The following is a 19,093-nucleotide window of genomic DNA, read 5'->3' as shown; positions in this document are numbered from 1 at the left end:
ACTGACTGGTCTGTGGATTCCTCACTTCTGCTTTTGGCCAAGTGGAAGGAGGTCCCCGCAGCATTTTTGCTGTCTCATCTAGTTACTGATTCTCCAGCTTCCGGGAAACATAGGTAGCAAGGCTGGAAATAGCAGGCACACGCCTGCAGTTCCAATGCTTGGGAGGTAGAGGCTGGAGAACTGGGAGTTCCAGGCCATCCTTAGATACATAGAAAGTTAGAGGCAAGCCTGGGCTACAGGAACCCTTGTCTCAAGAACAAAAAAATCCAAACAAATCCAAATAAACAAGCAAAAACAAGCAAACAAAAAAGGGCTGGAGAGATGGCTCAGCGGTTAAGAGCACTGCCTGCTCTTCCAAAGGTCCTGAGTTCAATTCCCAGCAGCCACATGGTGGCTCACAAACATCTGTAATGAGGTCTGGTGCCCTCTTCTGGCCTGCAGGCATACATGGAAGGAATGCTGTATACATAACAAATAAATAAATAAATATTTGAAAAAAGAGAGAGAGGGGCCAGGATGTATGTAACCCAGTGGGGAAAGCTGATGTGTCGGAGCTTGGTTAGATGCTCCACACCACAAGCAACAGCAAATGTGCTCAAACCTCCCCATGAGTTTGGGAGGTTTGGCAGCAGGCTATTCGGCGTCTGAACAATTAGAGAAAAATAAAGGGAGCATGCAACTGTGCTCGCAGCGGGGCGCCTGCAAACTGTCACTCTGGGCTGGGGGCGGGGACACATGGGATTGGAGCCCATGGGATCGGTCACTGAGGCTTCCCATGGGACATGAGAACATGCAGGCTAGGTCTAGAGTGGTGGTCAGCCCACGCAGAGGGCTTTTATCTTCACAGCAGCAGTTAAGTCTTGGGGAGGCAAAAGTGGACCCCGAAAACCATATATTTCAAGACTGTCTGCCCCTGTATGCACTAATCGTATTTTCCAGATTTCTCTGTCTTCTGTTCTTAGCTTTCACGGTGACTCGGGGTTTTGGCTCACTGCTGCTTTTTGGTGCCTGGTGGTTTGATCTGGTTATGACTGGCAAGTTCCTTCCTGAAAGCTGTCTTTCTGCCCCCCCCCCCGTGGTGTCCCGCTGACTACGGCCAACATTCCCTCCTGTGCAGGATACTGTGGTAGCTCAAGCTCTCAATCCCCACACTGTGCCTCCCAGGCTTGTCCTTTCCACAGGCAGGGACCTCACTTCCTGTGAAGTTCTGTGCGCGCGGTATTTATTACTCCTGGCTCGGGAGCTATGTCTCTGTGTTGGCTAGCAGCTCGAAGTCTAAACTCTTTGGCCCCAAATAACATCCTTTCTTTTAGTTTTTAGCACCCCCGTCATACCAGCCACTTCCTTCCTTCCATGTTTAGTCTGAGCCTTGGACATTGGGCGTCTTTTTCTGTTTCAAGTAATTCTCTTCCTTGTAATTTTTCTACTGCTCTTTTTGAAGCAACTCGTTTAGTCCAGAGCTCCCTTTCTCCGATAAGTTCTCTGCCTTTTCCTACTCCCCAGCTCACTTCAGCCTGTGTTCCTTCCGTATGCATGCCTGCTGGATATATAAGCACTTAACAAATACCTGTCTGTCTTTTCTCGCCTTGGCCCAGTCTTTCTTGCTCTGGTGATTGAGTCTGAAGTCTCATGTATGCTACTTAGTGCCCTATCTCTGGGCTACACCCCAGGCTGCTTTTTGACTTGAAAGAGGACCTCATTAGGTGGCCCAGTCTGCTCTTGATCTCCCCCTGCGCTCCAGCGTGTCTCACACTTGAGATTCTCCATCTCCAGCCTCGGTTCTGTGCCACAAAATGAGCTGTTTTTATTGTTTCTCTGTTTCCTTTTCTTCAATAGAGTATTCGTTTATTAGAGTGATAGAATACATTTTATAGTTCTCAGGGAAGTGTCAAATTTGATGAAGTAAACAAACAAGATAGATGCTAAGAGCTTACTCATAAAAAATATAACAGTGCGTTACACTCATGAACTCAGTGTGGGTACCTGCACAAAATGGAGTCCACCAGCACAGCACTGTGGATGAGGTGGGGACTCATGATACATCATCCTTTCCTGAGGAATTGCAAGCTTTTATGTCTGCTGGGAGAAGGGAGCCTGGCTCCTCAGTAGCACAGCCACCAGAGGGCGCCCTTGCTCAAGTAAAAGACCCCTCCATCCGCGGTCAAGCAACCCTAGTTAAATTGCGGATCTGGGGTGGGTGACCTAGCAAAAAGACATGAAGGGGGACATGTTGGGAAGATGAAGGTGTTTGGCAAGACTGGGGTTGGGTAAGTGAGGGTAGAGGGGATCACGACCAAGGTACATTACATACAGGTATAAAATTGTGGATGAATAAATACAAATAAAAAATACAATCAGTGGGCATCTAGGAACCCCCAGTGGTTAGAATGGGCAGTGTGGCGTTCTTCTGGAGAGAGTGGATACAATAGACTGTTTTATGGAAAAGTCTATTCACACATTAAGTCAACAGAACATTAACTTTTTAATTTAATAATATTAACATTTTAACTTACCGGTGAGAACGTTTTCACACTTTCTACAATTGGTCGGTATCCGGTACATCGGCACAGATTGCCTGGTAAGCAAGGAATGAGTCAGGTCTTAAGGTCTCATACAGAAATAGGCTAAGCACATTTATGTTTAGCGTTTTCAGCAAAATGGGCAAATTTATCTTTGCTCTGAAACCCAGCAAGACTCTTCGAAAAAACACTTCTTTTGGAGATGTTCATGAACAACAGGTCATGTGATTACAGTTTTTTCTTTGGAGACACTAGAGAAACCTTCACATTTTCTCACCAACTCTTCCTGCCTTATTTCATGCCTGACCCCTAAACAGAAGACCCATTGTTGTCATGACTTCCTCACAGCTGTGGGAGGAGCAGTTTCCTCTGCCAGCCAGCTCCATCAGATGACCAGCCTCACTCCAGATGCTACAATGGAGTTAGGAGATCATGACCTGGAGCCTCTGAACTGTGAGTCAAGGCAAATCCGTTCTCTTCATAAGTTAATTAACTCACGAAAAGCTGCCTAACACAGGGATTGTTTTTGGAGGTCTCTGGCTCGTTCTTGGGGGAAGACTATTCCACTGATTGTCTGGATCTGACAATGGCGTGTTGGGTCACTTGTGAGTTCACCTTGGTTTACTTGTTGAATCATAAGTTGGAGAAGCAAGACCGCCTTGGAGGTTCTTGAACCCACCGCGAAAGCACAGTGCATATTCAATACGTAGCTATTTTCAGTCAGCATTCCCAAAACACGGTTAGCAGCAGGAGGAAAGCTGCCGCCCTTAAAACAGTGTCTGAATCCAGGTGTGGTGTCCCACGCCTTTGATCCCAGGGCTCAGAAGGCAGAGCCCAGCCTGGTCTACAGAGTGAGTTTCAGGACAGCCAGGGACTACATAATGAGATCCTGTCTCAAAAGTTTGAAAATGTATTGTGCAAATTTTACAAGCAGTTTGAACAGTAACTATGAAGAGGTCTTAATAACACAGGGAAATTCTCACAATTTCTTTGATCCTCAAAGCTCTTAGTAGCCCCACTGGGTGCTCAGGGATTCGCTGAGTAATGAAAAGATGACGGATGGCTCACTCCATTCTGGCTTGGTTAAAATCACCACCAAAGCCATAGGCCACAGCAGTTAACCAGAAACTGAAAATTTTGAATGAAGAAGCTGTTGAGAGAAAATACTAAGGAACACCTGTGTGCCAATTCCAAAGACATTGAAATTGAACTTTGATCTAGTTTTCTTCCACATCTTCTCCTCATGATCGAGTTTCTGCCGGTGTCATTTGTGGAAGGGGACAAGAAGCGGCCTTTCAGATCAATGAGTTGCACCAATACTGTTAATAATACCTGAGATCTCATATCCCGAAACTAGGAAGGTTTGCTATAGGAACTACATTTGTTAATGTGTCTTTTTAGATACAAAGTCAGAATTTTTATATTTAGATTTATCACTATAGTTTAGGAATTGAATTGTTCACTGTTTGCTTTTGAAAGAAAATCCATTATTTCTGAGCTGCCTCCCAACCAGCCAGTGCATAAAGATGTACAGTACCTGAAAATCTCTTTCCTCTTTTCTTTGTAGCACTAATTTTAGTAAGTAATGTTAGCAAGTTATTTTGACTAGTTAAAATGCAAGCAACAAAGCTGGGTAGTGGTGGCGCACGCCTTTAATCCCAGCACTCGGGAGGCAGAGGCAGGAGGATCTCTGTGAGTTCGAGGTCAGCCTGGTCTACAAGTGTTAGTTCCAGGACAGGCTCCAAAGCTACAGAGAAACCTTGCCTTGAACCTCCCCTCCCCCTTGAAAAAATACCATTAAATCATCAATAAAAGAAAAGGTCTTATAATGAAGCCAGTATTGCCCCGGCTACCAGCCTCAGGGCTGCAGAACCAAGACGGTGTCCGTCTGCCTCAGCGTCTTTCCAAGGAGCTGGGTTGTCTCTCTTTAGTTCCCTAAGGATTGCTTGCCAAACAAATCCTCACCTCCAAGTGCCTCGGTGATCTGATCAGGCGTCGGCTCTGGGTGGTTCCTGAGCAGCGTGTAGATGGACATCACCATGCCAGGGCTGCAGAATCCACACTGCGTGCCGTGACACTTGGCAAGCCGTTCCTGAGAGACAGAGGTACGCCATTAGCGCATTAGACCCTTGGCCTTGCATGCTAGCCAGCAGCACAGAGTCTAAACTTCAGGAGGAAGAAGATCAATTTCTTGAAGTCAGATACATGTATTTCTTAAAGTCAGATACATGTATTTCTTGAAGTCAGATACATGTATTTTGTCAAAAGAAAAGTCTACTAACAGAGTGATTCTCATGTGTGCTTTCCTTCTTTTTTCCCCCAGTAGCTCACTTACTCTATCCTTTGGGTGATTTATTCAATTTTCCTTCATCTTTACCATTGGCCCTGCAATTTACAGAACAAACGACTGTGTGTGAAACATTCAGCAGGGTCTGGACAGGCGTCTTCACGCTTTTTCTTATTTAGAGACTTTTTGGTGTACTAAATGTTATAATCTATACATTAAAAAAAATGGATATCTCCTTTATATTGTTGGGCTAGTCACACATTTAAATCATGCACATTCAATTTCATGCAGAGAAAACACTGGGGAAAAAGCCAATGTATTTGCTCTGTGCAAACTCCCTAAGCCAGGAAGCTGCCAGTGGAGCCAGGTCTGTCACTCAGTTCAGCCTGTCTGTCGCTAGACGCTCATGTAGCAGACTTGAGTATGATTCGAGTGCTCTCAAATGAACATTCTGCCTTCCAAACATCATGGCCCCTATAATGAAAGTGGATATTCTGTCTGTGACTTGACGGAAAGGACAGACATTATTTTAGTGTGAGGGGACAACATGGCTGTGTTGGATTTGTCGCTACACGGCAGTTGTGTCTGCTGTGATAGATAATCTAGGCTGTAGAATCTGCTGGTGTGTTTAACACGTGGCTCTCCCAGCAAGACAGAGCCCTTCACGTGCCTCTTCTTTCCAAATTTTTAATGTACAAATACCTCCACTCCCACGGCAAGCACAATTATACAAACCAAGGGTGTCTAGTTTAATTCGACTCGAGGATATATCTAAAGACAGCCAGCGGAAACCCTGCAAATTTAACAATCGACTTTTGCAAGCCAGGGCAAGCCTGCTCCGGGGCACCACTGACCAGATGTGACTCGTATCCCATCAAGACCTGGGAGAGTTAAATCGACTAAACACCAAAGGAAGCACTTTTAGAAGAAAAGTGAGGAGAAGCGATTGCGGGGTAAGATCTACAGAACCCAGCCGCTTGAGCTCAGGGCTGGAAGGGACAGGTCTCTCTGCCAAGGGTGGCGGGCGGTTCCTGCTACAACCTTTCAAAGAAGGAGCCTTCTCTTTCTACATTCTGCCTTTAAAACTCAGCCAGCAGGAGTTCCTGCTCAGTCACAAGGAAACAATGTTGCCCCGTCTTTGGACAGCCTTCCCAACTTGAGAAACCACCCTGCTGATTTTAACTGTAGCAGGTACTTGGGTGATGTTCCTGGAGAAATCTCACACACAGCTGACTTCTCATCAGCATCTCACACATTGGAACAGCGAGGAATGAAGAAGTCTGTTTTCTACAAACTTTGGTTTTCTGCCTCATTTTCTTCTTGAGTAGGACTGGCCTGGTCTTTTAGTTACTGCTAAGTACAAAGTTGAGAAGGTCTCTTAGATAGTAAAAACATAAAGGGTTTTGCGCTTGAGGAGCTCAGGAGAGCACACCAGACTATGGGCCATGCCTGTACCATCTTGGAGAGCTCAGGAGAGCATACCAGACTATGGGTCATGCCTGTACCATTTTGGAGAGCTCGGGAGAATACATCAGACTATGGGCCATACTTGTACCAGCGTCTGGCCCCATCACACTGTGATCTTACCTGCACGGGGTGAATCCTCTTTCTGATGCTTCCCACACCTTCCACTGTGGTAATGGCTGCCCCATGGAGAGAACAGATGGGCACCAAGCATGCTGTGGCTGGGTAGTGGCTGGGATGGGCTGATGTAAAGAGCATACACTGAAATCGTGGGACATGGGTGACAATACAGTAATTTCAGTCCAGGAGAACGGCAAGGCTGTATTTTCCCATCTGTAGAGAAGATGCCCTAGACAACCATAGACTTGTGGCCATGCCTGAGAAAGAACTTACATATCCCAAGTGGAGGAAGTAAAAGAGAGGGTGCTTTTATGTTGGACTCCTAGGTGACCTTCCTTCACCTTTTCTTATTTTATTTTATTTTTTCTCCTTTTAAGGCAAGTAAGGAAACTTTCTTCTTTGGATCATAAATGTCGCTGAAGGTCTCAGCCCTATGCAATGAGCTCCAGGTAATTAGGGATGCCGACAGGGGGAGAAATAGTCTTCCCCAGGGAAGAGCACTCCTCTGGCTATCTGACGCCAGATGGTCAGCCGTGAAAATGTGTGTATGCAAGAAACACTGAGGGCTGAGAAGGTTATATTTGGGTATTCATATGTGTATATAATTCCTTCTTGCATCTCTTTCTTTTTGTTTTAGCATGTGAGTGTGTGTGTGTGTGTGTGTGTGTGTACATACATGCACATAACAGCAATTAATGAGAAAAGAGGTCATAAATTTGAAAGAAAGCACAGAGGGGCATATAAGAGGGTTCAAGGGGAGGAAAGGGAAGGGGAAATGCTGTAATCATGTAATTATTAATTATGTTTTAATCTGAAGGTGACAGTCTGGCACCTAGTTTCATGTGTGGCCTCTGCATCCGGATCCACCATGAAGTGAACTTTGCCTCTCACAGCCTCTGCCACAGATGGAGGAGCTGGGCTCTACCTCCCTCACTCAGGGACTGAAGTCTCCTGGAATTCTGGGTCTCAGCAAATGTCTCTAGCTGTAAGTTGCTCTGATCCATATCTTGGTCACAGTGAGGAAAAGTAGCCACTACGAGAGGCCAGGGTAAGATGGATTTGACCACTGAGTGGTTCAGTAGATGGTTCTCAACCATGGAATGCTTCCAAGAACAGGAACATTCTTGTATTGGGGTCCAACTAGGTTAGAATTCCTGGGCTGAGATCAACCAGCCACTGTTAGGTCCTTTACATGATGCTGGTGTTTCAGCACAATTATCTTCCTTCCTTCTCTCTTTTCTTCCTTTTCTTTAGTGTGTGTGTATGTATGAATGTATGTGTGTGTGTGTGTGTGTGTGAGAAAGCATATATGTGCGTGTCAGTATGCGTGTATATGTATGTCAGGATGTGTGTTGTTTGTGTGTGCAGAGATATGTGTGTGAGTGAGTGGATGTGTGTGTGCATGTGTGCAAGTGTGTATGAGGGCATGTTTGTGAGTGTGTGTGTGGGTGTGCATGTGTGAGAAAGCATAGTGTGTGTATGTGTGTGCATGTGTACATATTAGTTTGTGTGTGCAGAGGTATGTGTGTGAGTGAGTGGATGTGTGTGTGCACCTGTGTGAGTGTGTATGAGGGCATGTTTGTGTGTGTGTGTGTGTGTGTGCACATGTGCGCACACATCTTTCTTTGCCCATCTCCCTTTCTGTTTTCTGACAGTGTCCCACCCCTCTCTGCTCTCCTGAAGTCCGTGTTACCTTTCAGATGGTCTGGCTGAGAACCTGCATCTACCACAAAGACATTCATAAAGCTTAATTTTTTTGCTGCTCTTTCTCAGTTTTAAACATGGGTGACAGTCACACTCCCTTGACATTGTTTGAATAACTAAATTTGATGACATAGTTAATATGTAAGCATTTTTTTTAAAGTTTTTTTGTTGCTGTTGTTTTGTTTTTCGAGACAGGGTTTCTCTGTTGCTTTGGAGCCTGTCCTGGAACTAGCTCTTGAAGACCAGGCTGGCCTCGGACTCACAGAAATCTGCCTGCCTCTGTCTCCCAAGTGCTGGGATTAAATGCACGCACCACCACTGCCCGGCTAATGTGTAAGCATTTTGAACAGTGTATGACATTCAGTAGGCACTCAATTATTTTACCATCATCTTGCTATTACCGTTAGTACACCCCATAAGTTATAACTCCGGAGTTATAGCTTCTCTGAACAGTAAAGCTCTACATATAAACACCTGTTGGTCAATACCCTAGAGACAGCTCATAAGGACCCTAGATGTGTCCCCAACTAATGTGCCACTTCCTGCCTCCTCAGCTTCTCCTCTTCCAAGTTCTATGGTTCATGAATGACACCGCCCACCCGTCACCCAAGGCGAAATCTTGCCAGTTACACAGGCAACTCCTCCGTCACCTCCACCACCAGAGAGCAGATTTGTATTTTCAGGTCAAGATACTGCAGCTTGGTTTGAGTAATCACCCTCTCCTCTTGGGAAAATGACTCTTGTCAGTGTGTGCTGGGGCCCAAATCTCACTAACTCCCACTAACTCCACCCTAGCCGTTCTTGCAGACACTTCTCGGAACTCCTGTTCAAGGGCAAAGGAACTATTTTACAGCAACGGAGAACAGAACCCCGGGAGCTCAGAACACAGGACAAGTGAGTCCTGCTGGGCAGAACATTTGTGGAAGAGAGATGGAGGCAGGGTGAGACTTGGAGACAGGAGGGAGGGGTGCAGAGTTACAGGAAAAGTGAAGTCTTCACGGGAAGTCTCCTTGTCCCTCCCAGATGTGCCCAGAGCGTAGCCAGGCCAGAGAAAAGGATACTGAATCTTCTTGCTCTTGGGATCATACCGTGACACCATCACCGTGCAGGCGCCACAGCCTCCTCCCCCGCAGCCGTATTTAGTGCCTGTGAGACGGACTGGAAGGAGGAGAGTCAAGGAAAAGGGACCTGAGTAACTTCGGTTGTTCTGTTTCTCTCCCTTGGATGCCGATAACAAGCGGCGTGTTCAGGAATCGTGTACAGCGCTGGTTGCGGCTTCTCACTGAAAGCGTTGGCTCAAGTTGCTGCCTACCTCCCAGCTCACTGATGAAAGCTGAGGAGGGGCTAACCAAGAGCCAGACCAGCTTTTTGAAAACTGGGTCCCATGGCATTTCTGAATATAAGAATTCCCAACTCAGTTGGAAAGGTGATAAGTAAATAGCTGGAGTCTAGCTCGTTGGTAGACTGCTTGCCTCCTGAAGCTTTAGGTTCTATCCTCAGCACCCAAAACAACAACAAAAAAAGAACTAACAGATGCTGGATATTGCAATTTATACTTACTATTACTAGGGCTTGGGAGGGCTGAGGCAGGGGGATTGCTGCGAGTTTGATGACAGCTTGGGTAACAGGGAAATCTAGGGTAGCCTGGAATACACAGAGAGACTCTGTTTCTTAGGAGCAAAACCAAGAAAGGAGATGCTATGCCATTTCCAGTGGGTGTAGGGCAGTGCCTTGCGGTCAGTGCGCATATATGTCTGCAGTGAACCACGTGTGCATTCTGGTTGTGTAAGACACACAAACAACATGAGCCTGAGGCCAGCAGCTTAGTGTTTGCACCCAAATGCAAAGTGGAAGAGCTCATGGCTTCTGCAGAACTCGGAACTGTGGGCCACGGGAGATGAATCCAAATAGCACCCTGTCTTTGGGTGCCATAGAAGGTGGTTTGTGTGAATGAATTCAGAGACATCCTCCTGGGAGGCTCAATTTTCTCTGGTACAGCAGAATTTACTTTTGCTTTGTAGTGGAATTAGAAAACATTAATTTAAGGGCGGAGGATATAGAACAGCAGCAGACCGTGTTTGGCTTGTGTGCGTGTGTGCGACCCTGGGTTCAATGCATTTATTGTTGGTGAATAACAGTAATCACCGTGACTCTTGAGCCAGTCCTGATCACTATGTCAGATGCTTGTATGTTTTCTCAAAGAGAGAACAAACGATGTATGCAAATGCTGTTTCTTTCTTTTTTTTTCTTTTTAAGGTGCATCCAGGAACCTACCGGAATTGGCTTGGGACCTTTACTGGGTGCAGTTTAAAAGGATCTTGTGGGTGGAGCCACAAGATGACAAGGTTGAGTCATTTTCTTTCCTTGATTGCTGCCCTTGGTGAAGAGCTGCTGTCAGGATACTTCTGGTGTTTGGAATACCTACCCCCTAGCCGAGGAGTTCTTTGCATACCTGACTCTGCTCTTTAATTCCGAGCGGGTTAAGGCAGCTCAGGACTGAGAGAGAGGGCTGTAGGCAGTGTGGGTCAGACCTTATAGCACTCCTGTGACTAGGGCACAGAAGGCAGGGGGTCCTTTGTTATTGCTTTGGGAGTCTGGAAATTTCAAGTCAAGAAATCCAAGTGCTCTCTGACTCAAAGGGGGAATTGAGCCTTCACTTGGTCAGCATGTGACATCACGTAACAGCCCGTGACATCACGTGACTCACAGCACGTGACAACATGTGACATCCTCTAACTCCTCTGCTGTCTGGACATCCACCAGCTGGTTCCAAAACTCTCTTTCTGCCCGCACAGAAAGCCCTGCCTGGTTCCTTCTACATTCTATTGGCTCATCTTGGGGCTCCTCGTTAGACAACGTGGCCAGATAAATACAGGACTCTCCGTTAAATCTGAGCTTCAAATAAGCAGCCGATAACGGTGTAGGTTGGGTGTGTCCTACGCAGTCTCAGCTTGAAGTAGCTGTGCTTTGTTTTCGTAAGTGCCAGATACAGAAACATGACTCGGAGCGAGCAGGAGCCAGGCGTTGCAAATTTGTGTTTTGGTCCTTCGCGGGGAAGAGATTTCTCCCTGCCTCCAAGATGGACAGCACTATATCATCCTTAGAAGCTGTCTGAGACTAAACGGACAGACAACACGTACGGGGAACACGCCACCAGAGTGAGACCCTGTCCTTTTCTTCAAAGTTCTCCTTGCTCATCTCTTCCTTGTCTGTCATGTGTATCCGTCCTCACGTTCATCTCTCTCCCAACAAAAACTGTGTTTATTTCTCTAAAAACAAGACGTTCTTTTGCTTCTGGGCACGTGCCTCTGATCAGAACACCCTTGGCTCCAGCACTTCAGCTTTGGCTGAAAAGTTGTGTACTCAACCCTAATCTCATCTCATCTCATCCTCTCCATGCCTGGCTGGGCATCCTTTCCGGTGCTTCACAACATGGCTCTGATCCCTTTCCCCTTGTGCCTGGTACGGCCGTCTCCTTTGCTATGATGGGCCAATGGCAGTGCCTGCCTAGGTTCTGAATACTTAGTGCTCCATAAAATTTGTCCTTTGAATAACACTAACTGCTTTTTTTTTTTAAATTTGTTTGTTTTTAAGATAGGTCCTGTGGTCCAGGCTGGCCTCAAATTCACTGTTGTTTGGGATGACCCTGAATTCTGATCCTCCTGACTCTATCTTTCCAGGGTTGGGAATACGGTGTCCACCATCACACTTGGTTCATGTGGTGTCAAGAGCTTCATGAACGCTAGGCACGTACTCTACCAACAAAGATTTTCCCCAGCCTCTTGGATGAAGAGGAATTATTTTGAAACTTGCAGAGCTGGATGTCGGGGATGAGAAGGAACAGAATTCTTCGGAGACATTCATGTCCACGGTTTTACGCCAGAGCTAAGAACTCACAGAGATAAACTCCCTCTCCCTCTGAGGGTTATCACCCTCTGACCCAGCAGATCTGGGCAGGCCAGCGGGGGATGGGTATGCTGACTCAGTGGGGGACAAAGGCCATCGCAACTCCTGACGTTGTGCATAGAGGAGGTGGAACAGTAGCAGGGAGAGAACTATGTCCATTGTGTGTCACAGACTGGGCCTAAGACAGCAGTAAATTGGGGTTTTCTGGGGCCTGACATTTCTGTAATATGAAAGGTGCGATGTAAGAAAAGATTAATCAATTATGACCATAAACATAGAACCAGGATCTAAGGAGAGCCAGAAGCTAACCTCAGTGTCTTTCCATAGGCCCAGTCAGAAATTGTGTGTGTGTGTGTGTGTGTGTGTGTGTGTGTGTGTGAAAGGAACAGTCTCTCACTGGTCTGGATTTGGACAAGTACACTAAGCCGCCTAACCAGTGAGTTCCGGCGATCTACTTGTCTCCCTCTCCTGTGTACCCATGCCTGTGTTTGAAACGCTTTTTTGTTTGGTTGGTTGGTTTTTGGAGACAGGGTTTCTCTGTAGCTTTGGAGCCTGTCCTAGAACTAGCTCTTGTAGACCAGGCTGGCCTCGAACTCACAGAGATCCGCCTGCCTCTGCCTCCTGCATGCTGGGATTGAAGGCATGCGCCACCACCGCCTGGCTTAAATGCTTTTATAAACGTTGAACTCATTTCCTTGTCCTTGTAAGACAGATACGTTACTGACTGAGCTGTCTCCCTCGCCCCAGTGAGTACATGTGTTTAACTTAAAACATTATTGCGGTCTCCAGGGAAGGATAGGAGACAACCACGTGTTTTCACGGCCCAGCTCTCCTCAGCTGACGAAATCCACATGGGAATAGCAGGCTGTGCCATGACACTAAGGCCAGAGCGTAGGCTGGAGAGATGGCTCACTGGGTAAGGAGCCTGCTGCTGAGCCTGAATCTGATATTGATGCCTGAACTCGTGTGGTAGAAGAGAGAACTGGCATCCTTAGGGTTGTCCCCTGTCCTACACGCGTGTTCTGTGGCTCTCTATTCAAATGCAAAAAGAGACAAAATTCAGGAACCTGACAGCAGAATGGGAGGACAGAACTTATGCAGAGTTTGCTTGCTATTTATATGTTTACATGTCTGTGTGTGTCCACCTGTTACATATGTGTCTACATGCCTGTGTGTCCACCTTTTACATATGTGTTTACATGCCTGTGTGTCCACATGTTACATATGTGTCTACATGCCTGTGCGTCCACCTTTACATATGTGTTTACATGCCTGTGTATCCACCTGTTACATATGTGTCTACATGCCTGTGTGTCCACCTTTTACATATGTGTTTACATGCCTGTGTGTCCACCTGTTACATATGTGTCTACATACCTGTGTGTCCACCTGTTACATATGTGTTTACATGCCGGTGTGCATGCCCACCTGTTACATATATGTTTATGTACCCGTGAGTGTCCACCTGCTTTGTTACACATGCATTCACACACCTATGTGTGCAGTTCTATGCCAGCTCGTGTAGAGATTGTGTAACCACAGCGCCAGTCACTAGCCGGTGCCGCTCCCTCACGGTTGCGCTCAAACGCAGAAACTCTTCTCAGAGAACTGTTTACCAATGTCTGACGGAAACCTCACAGGAGAGGGAAATCCAGCCCCGACGGAAAAAGGAATGAAAGGACAGAGGTGAAGATCTGAAAGAATGTCAGAATTTGGAAACATATTTATAAAAAGTTTGTTTTCTCTGCCAAGAATTACGCAAGGGCGGAGGAGGAGGAGGCAGCTATAAAGTCTTGTGGGGACGCCGTCATGGGGACACACGCCCTGAACGTTTGGCAGGACACAAGTTTGCCTAGAGATGTTTAATCCCTGGGGTGAATGTGGGCCTCAGAAGTCACGAGGTTGTTTGCAGAGTAGGCACTCATGGTCCCCAGGAGGGTGAAAATGCAATAAACAAGCATGAATCCATAAGTCCATTATGAATCCATACAGCCCATTCTTGGAGCTCCAACTAGACGCCACAAACGGAGCACAAATCGTTTACCTAGAATGGCTGCAGATGACTCTTCTTATCATTATGTTTTTAAAGATTTATTCTTATTATTTTTATTTACGTGTAGGTGTCTATGTGAATGTGTGCCGTGTTTTCGTGTGCGCGTGAGCACACCTGCTGAGAATAAGAGAGGACGCAGGCTCCCTCTGGTGCTGGGCGTGTGCGTTGCCAGGGGGTGGTGAGCAGTGTGATGTGGGTGTTGGGACTGGGAGGACCAGTAGGGGCTCTCACCACTGAGCCACTGCCCTGCCAGCCCTTCTGAAAAAGCTGAGCCGTTTTCTACCCATTTACCGTCAAAGGATATGAACTTTCCTCAGGTAGAAGAGCAGATTCACTTCAGGGTCAGGGCTCTTCTCTATGACCTACAATGTGAAACAAGGGGAGGGGCTGAGGCAGATGTTGTCATGGGTTACAGCAATCCAAACCTCTGTAGCGAGAGCGCGTTTACAATGTGGGTGGCTTTACAGAAATCTCTTGGTGATTCTTGGAACCAAAACTTTGGAGAGACAGTGTTTCATTCGGGAGAGTCAGGAAGAAATGCTTGTCTGAATTCTCTATCATCTATGGCAAGCGTTTACTCCTGACTTAACTCAGAAAGAATTGAATGGGAAACAGACGCACAAAAATGACTCTGATAACTCACATAAAGTTATCAAAGTTTTGCAGAAAGTTGTGCAAATACGTTAGCAGAGATGTTCCTTAGCACCAGGGCCCTCGCCTCCCAGCTCTACCAGGGTGTGAGGAAGAGCCACGTGGTCGCATCGCCTTTGCGCATGGCAAATGAACCACTGGTCTCTTTACTCCACACCTCCCGTTTGCAGGTCACCTTCTAAGGTCCCCAGAAGATTTACCAACGCAGAGATCAGCTCAATACCCACACTGCAGGCTCTCTCTCTCTCTTTCTCTCTCTCTCTCTCTCTCTCTGTGTGTGTGTGTGTGTGCGCGCGCGCGCAGGGGCCTAAGAACAGAGGTGCAGCGTCCCGAATCGCATGTTCTTTCGCACTCTAACTGTGACGAACGTCGAGAAGATTGTCAAAGTGAGGCAAAAGACAGCAACAGCGGCTGATAGCCGGAAGAACTGCCGTTCCTTCTTCCCGTTTCCCCTGTCCCCAGATCAAGACCTGATGACACCTCAGGCTTGCATTTCCAGCTATAGCATGTCTGGTAAAAGCTGCCCTTTCAGTCCATGTGTCAGCAGTGACTGCCACACAGGCGGACTGCTGTCCCCTTCAGCCACGCATGCGTGTCTCAGGTCCAAGGAGCATAGAGTATGTATGGCAGGGCTCCAGAAGAAGAGCAAGGTTTGATTTGGAGTGATTAAAAGCCTGTCAGCTGCAAACCAGAAGCCAAGCAGCCAACATTCCCAGCCGCTGGAAAAAGATCTCGGGAACTGTGTGAAGGAACAAACCTCTTCTATGCAAGCATGGGAAAGGGGGAGCGAGGGCCTTAATAACCGCCAGTGTGTGCTGCAAACAACCCAGAGACGGCAACAGGAGAGTAGCAGAATGCTGGAAGTCAGCCCGGAGCAAGCGCCTGTATGCCAGCTATCAACAAGACAGATGTTTTCACTGAGAGCACGGGGCAGTCCACCAGCTGTGGGGAAGGCAGTCTGTACTGGAATTTGGAAAGACACCAGGACGAGCCTTGCTGCCATTTCACACTCCGTCAGCAGTTCTGCTGAGTGAGGATGGTTCATGCAGCGTTTTTGGAGGGAGGGTTTGTGGGAGGGGGCACAGGACAGGGGGGACGGGACGGGGGACGGGGGGGGGGGGGAGGGACGGGACTGTATGGAAAGGTAGCCTGTGTCTTCAACAGTAGGACAAACCCATGAAAGATAAGCCCGCCCTCGAGAGCCGCACCCTGGTGAGGCGCGTTTTCAAAGAGAAACTCAAATCCAAGATCGGTGCTGAGTCCCCAAACAAAAGAAACCAAAAGAAGTTTCGCAAATTCAGAAGCCAGGCATTCGTGCCCCACAAACACAGCCTCTCTCTGCATTTCTGCGTGGGCACGTGAAAGGCAGCTGGGAAAGAGACAGTTTGACATGGCCAGAAAAGCGTATGGGGGAGGCGCAGAGAAAGAAAAAAGCCCCCGCAAGTGAGACACCTTGGGGAGACTGTGGGGTGATGGGCTTTGATGGACACCGTGCTTCGTCCAACTTGAGCCCTGCGTCTAAACAAAAGAACCGGTTGTGGCCAGAACACTAGCTTCAGAACTGTGTAGATTGGCCCCCATTTTTATGACGTCTACAATTTGTCCTAGAAATGTGTAAGATAAAAATGAGCTAAAAGCACCTGCACGTCAGTTACACATGGAAGAGACTGGAAACTCACTTTTGGGAAGCGTGCAAGGAGTATTTTAGCAACAAAACATCAAACAACATTAAAGGGCACATCAGCAAAACTCCTTCCCCCTTCCCCCCAGCACAGACCTCAGCCTTGCAATCTCTAGATGTCCTAGGCTCTTTCGGGTCATCCCATATTGTTACACCAGGGTTTCTTTCTGTTCTACTTTTTTCCTTTCCATCTGTCTCTCTGTCTGTCTGTCTGTCTGTCTGTCTGTCTGTCTCTCTCTCTCTCTCTCTCTCTGTCTGCCTCTCTCTCTGTCTCTCTCTCATTCTGTGTTTACAAGTTTACAAGGCTCTCAGAAATGACCTTTTCTCCACTATTTGACTGGAAAAATTGCTAAGAATTTTTGCCTTTATTGAAGCTTCGTTTCTTCCATTAGAAAACTCGGCAACATAGCAACCCTGAGGTGTAGGAAACAAGACTTAACAAATTACCAAAATAGCATTTAATTTTACTTGTTTTTTTCTTGTTAACTGCCACACACAAGTAAATATAAATTCTGACTATAAAGTACTCTGCACTTCCGATGTGCTTGTTTTTCCTCTCCAGAACATGGTCGAGGACATCTCTTGGCTCTGTCATTTGCAGAGACTGCCTAGCTACTGCACTGCCTGCCAGGGAGCCTCTGGCTCCGGGGTGATGGACTTGGCTGAGGGAATTCCTATCATTTGATATCATTTGAGAGTTGTTTGCTGTTGTTGCCCCCAGGGTCTTGCCTCTTTCCTGGGCAAAGGTCATTAGTGAACTCAGGTGGAGCTCCTATCTAACCAACACAGAAGGGATATCGGCTGCTCACCCCTGCAGCCTGAAGCAGTCCTGTCAGAATTCACACTTGCCGTCATACAAAGTAAAACATTCCTTTCTATTCCCAGTGAGGATGAAGAGCAAGCGGACCCTCCACGGTTTCACCATCGGATGGGAAAGTGGAGATAGCGACCCGTGTTTACAGTTGTGCCCCTACCAAGTCTCTGAGGAGAGGCACCACAGAGGAGAAGCAGCCCGACTTCGCCCTCCGTGAAGGAAATGTACGCATGCCAGACACTTACCTTTCTTCCATTCACAAAAAATATCAGCTCGTCAGAGTTAGAAACGGAAGGCATCGTGTCGATGGAAAAACCAAGAACGCAAAGGTGAAGTCAATGCCCCACTGGCAAATGTATCTATCCTGGTACACCAGAGCAGTCCCGGGGAAGTCAAGACCGGTGGCACAACCCAACACTGGTGAGCTTTATAGTCATGCTGCCAGTCCTGCCTGCCTGGCCCACAGAGGCTTGGCAAATCTTGGCAGCATCTGGTTCTCTCTCTGGCACGAGAAAGCCAAGCATTCCTATGGCTGTTTGAAGTCTGAGACTGGTTTTTCCACGTTGGGTTTAGAATCAGGGGCTAATCTATGAGAAGTGACTTTTAAATAGACGATTACAATTGCGTTTAAAAAATTAACAAGCCTATTAACTAATACCAAGCTGCTCACATGAGGGAGACTGATGCCTTCTCTGGTTCCTCTTGGGTTTAACCGTAAAGGAGGATTGTCTCATGGGTGTGATGAAAGACCTCAAATACATCTTTAATTTTTTATTAATTCATTTTATGTATATGCGTATTTTGTCTACCCGCGTGTCTGTGGACCACAGGTATGTCTAGTGATCATGGAAGCCTGAAGAGGCATTGGATTCCCTGGAACTGGAGTTACAGATGATTGTGAGGTAATATGTCGGTGCTGGGATTTGAACCCTAGTCCTCTGGAAGAGCAGCCAGTGTTGTTAACCACTGAGCCAACTCTCGAGCCCCTCCACTGTGTCTTCAAAGCTTTATTATAACAACCTGCAAGTACCTTCTCTGCTCTTGATTTTTTTCTGTACTTACTTGTTCCTACTCCCAAAAATCTGAGAATTTAAGATAACACATTATTTCAAGGTTCTTGTGCTCAGTAAAACCCTAGATACAAATGTATTTGAAATCACTAACATGTACTCAGGGTTGCTGTGGGCTCGAGGCTGTTCTCACAGGTTGGGAATTTTGTATAATCTCAGGAGAGCATTATTGTCACCACCATCACCACCACCACCACAACCACCACCATCACCACTACCATCATCATCACCATCACCACAACCATCACCACCATCACCATCATCACCATCATCATCACCATCATCATCACCATTACCACCACCATCATCACCATCACCACCATCACCATCACCACCAACACCACCATCATCACCATCACCACCATCATCACCACCATCACCACCACCATCACCATCATCATCACCACCACCATCACCACAACCACCACCACCACCACCATCACCAACATCACCACCACCACCACAACCACCACCACCACAACCACCACCATCATCATCACCACCACCACCATCATCACCACCACCACCACCACAACCACCACCATCACCAACATCACCACCATCACGACCACCATCACCACCATCCCTACTTTATAAATGAGAACAATGAGACACAGAGATTTTAAGTGGCTTGCCCAAAGAGTTGGGTTGCCGTGGAGTCCGCAGCTTTAACTTTTCCTGGGATGTAATAGATGTCGGGTGGGAGCTGGGCCAAGGAACAGTTGTGCCAGGTTCTGAGGGCCCTGGAGCCACCGGGAGAGGTGTTTGGAGGCTCCTAATAGGGCTGGAAGTCATCATGGATTTGGGCAGGATGGATTGCATTT

At 47.1% G+C, this 19,093-nt stretch overlaps 1 protein-coding gene across 1 annotated transcript in view; it reads right to left on the bottom strand.

Annotated features, from left to right (window-relative positions):
• Window positions 1-17,604, bottom strand: part of LOC146889409 (aldehyde oxidase 4) — a 57,462-nt gene extending 39,858 nt beyond the window's left edge. Inside the window, exons 1-6 of the mRNA XM_087902481.1 lie at window positions 17,445-17,604; window positions 14,358-14,415; window positions 9,156-9,252; window positions 6,394-6,502; window positions 4,485-4,611; window positions 2,514-2,575 (exon numbers count right to left, since the gene is read on the bottom strand). Of these exons, the coding sequence (XP_087758607.1) occupies window positions 2,514-2,575; window positions 4,485-4,611; window positions 6,394-6,502; window positions 9,156-9,252; window positions 14,358-14,415; window positions 17,445-17,498 (507 nt within the window). The 5' untranslated portion in view covers window positions 17,499-17,604. The remainder of the gene's footprint in view (window positions 1-2,513; window positions 2,576-4,484; window positions 4,612-6,393; window positions 6,503-9,155; window positions 9,253-14,357; window positions 14,416-17,444) is intronic.
• Window positions 17,605-19,093: the final 1,489 nt, after the last annotated feature.

The sequence above is a fragment of the Myodes glareolus genome, chromosome 27, assembly GCF_982192425.1.
Source record: "Myodes glareolus chromosome 27, mMyoGla1.1, whole genome shotgun sequence".
In the NCBI taxonomy this organism is placed as follows: Eukaryota; Metazoa; Chordata; class Mammalia; order Rodentia; family Cricetidae; genus Myodes; species Myodes glareolus.
The sequence above is the reverse complement of the archived record's forward strand: the minus strand, read 5'-3'. Positions and strand labels throughout refer to the sequence as shown.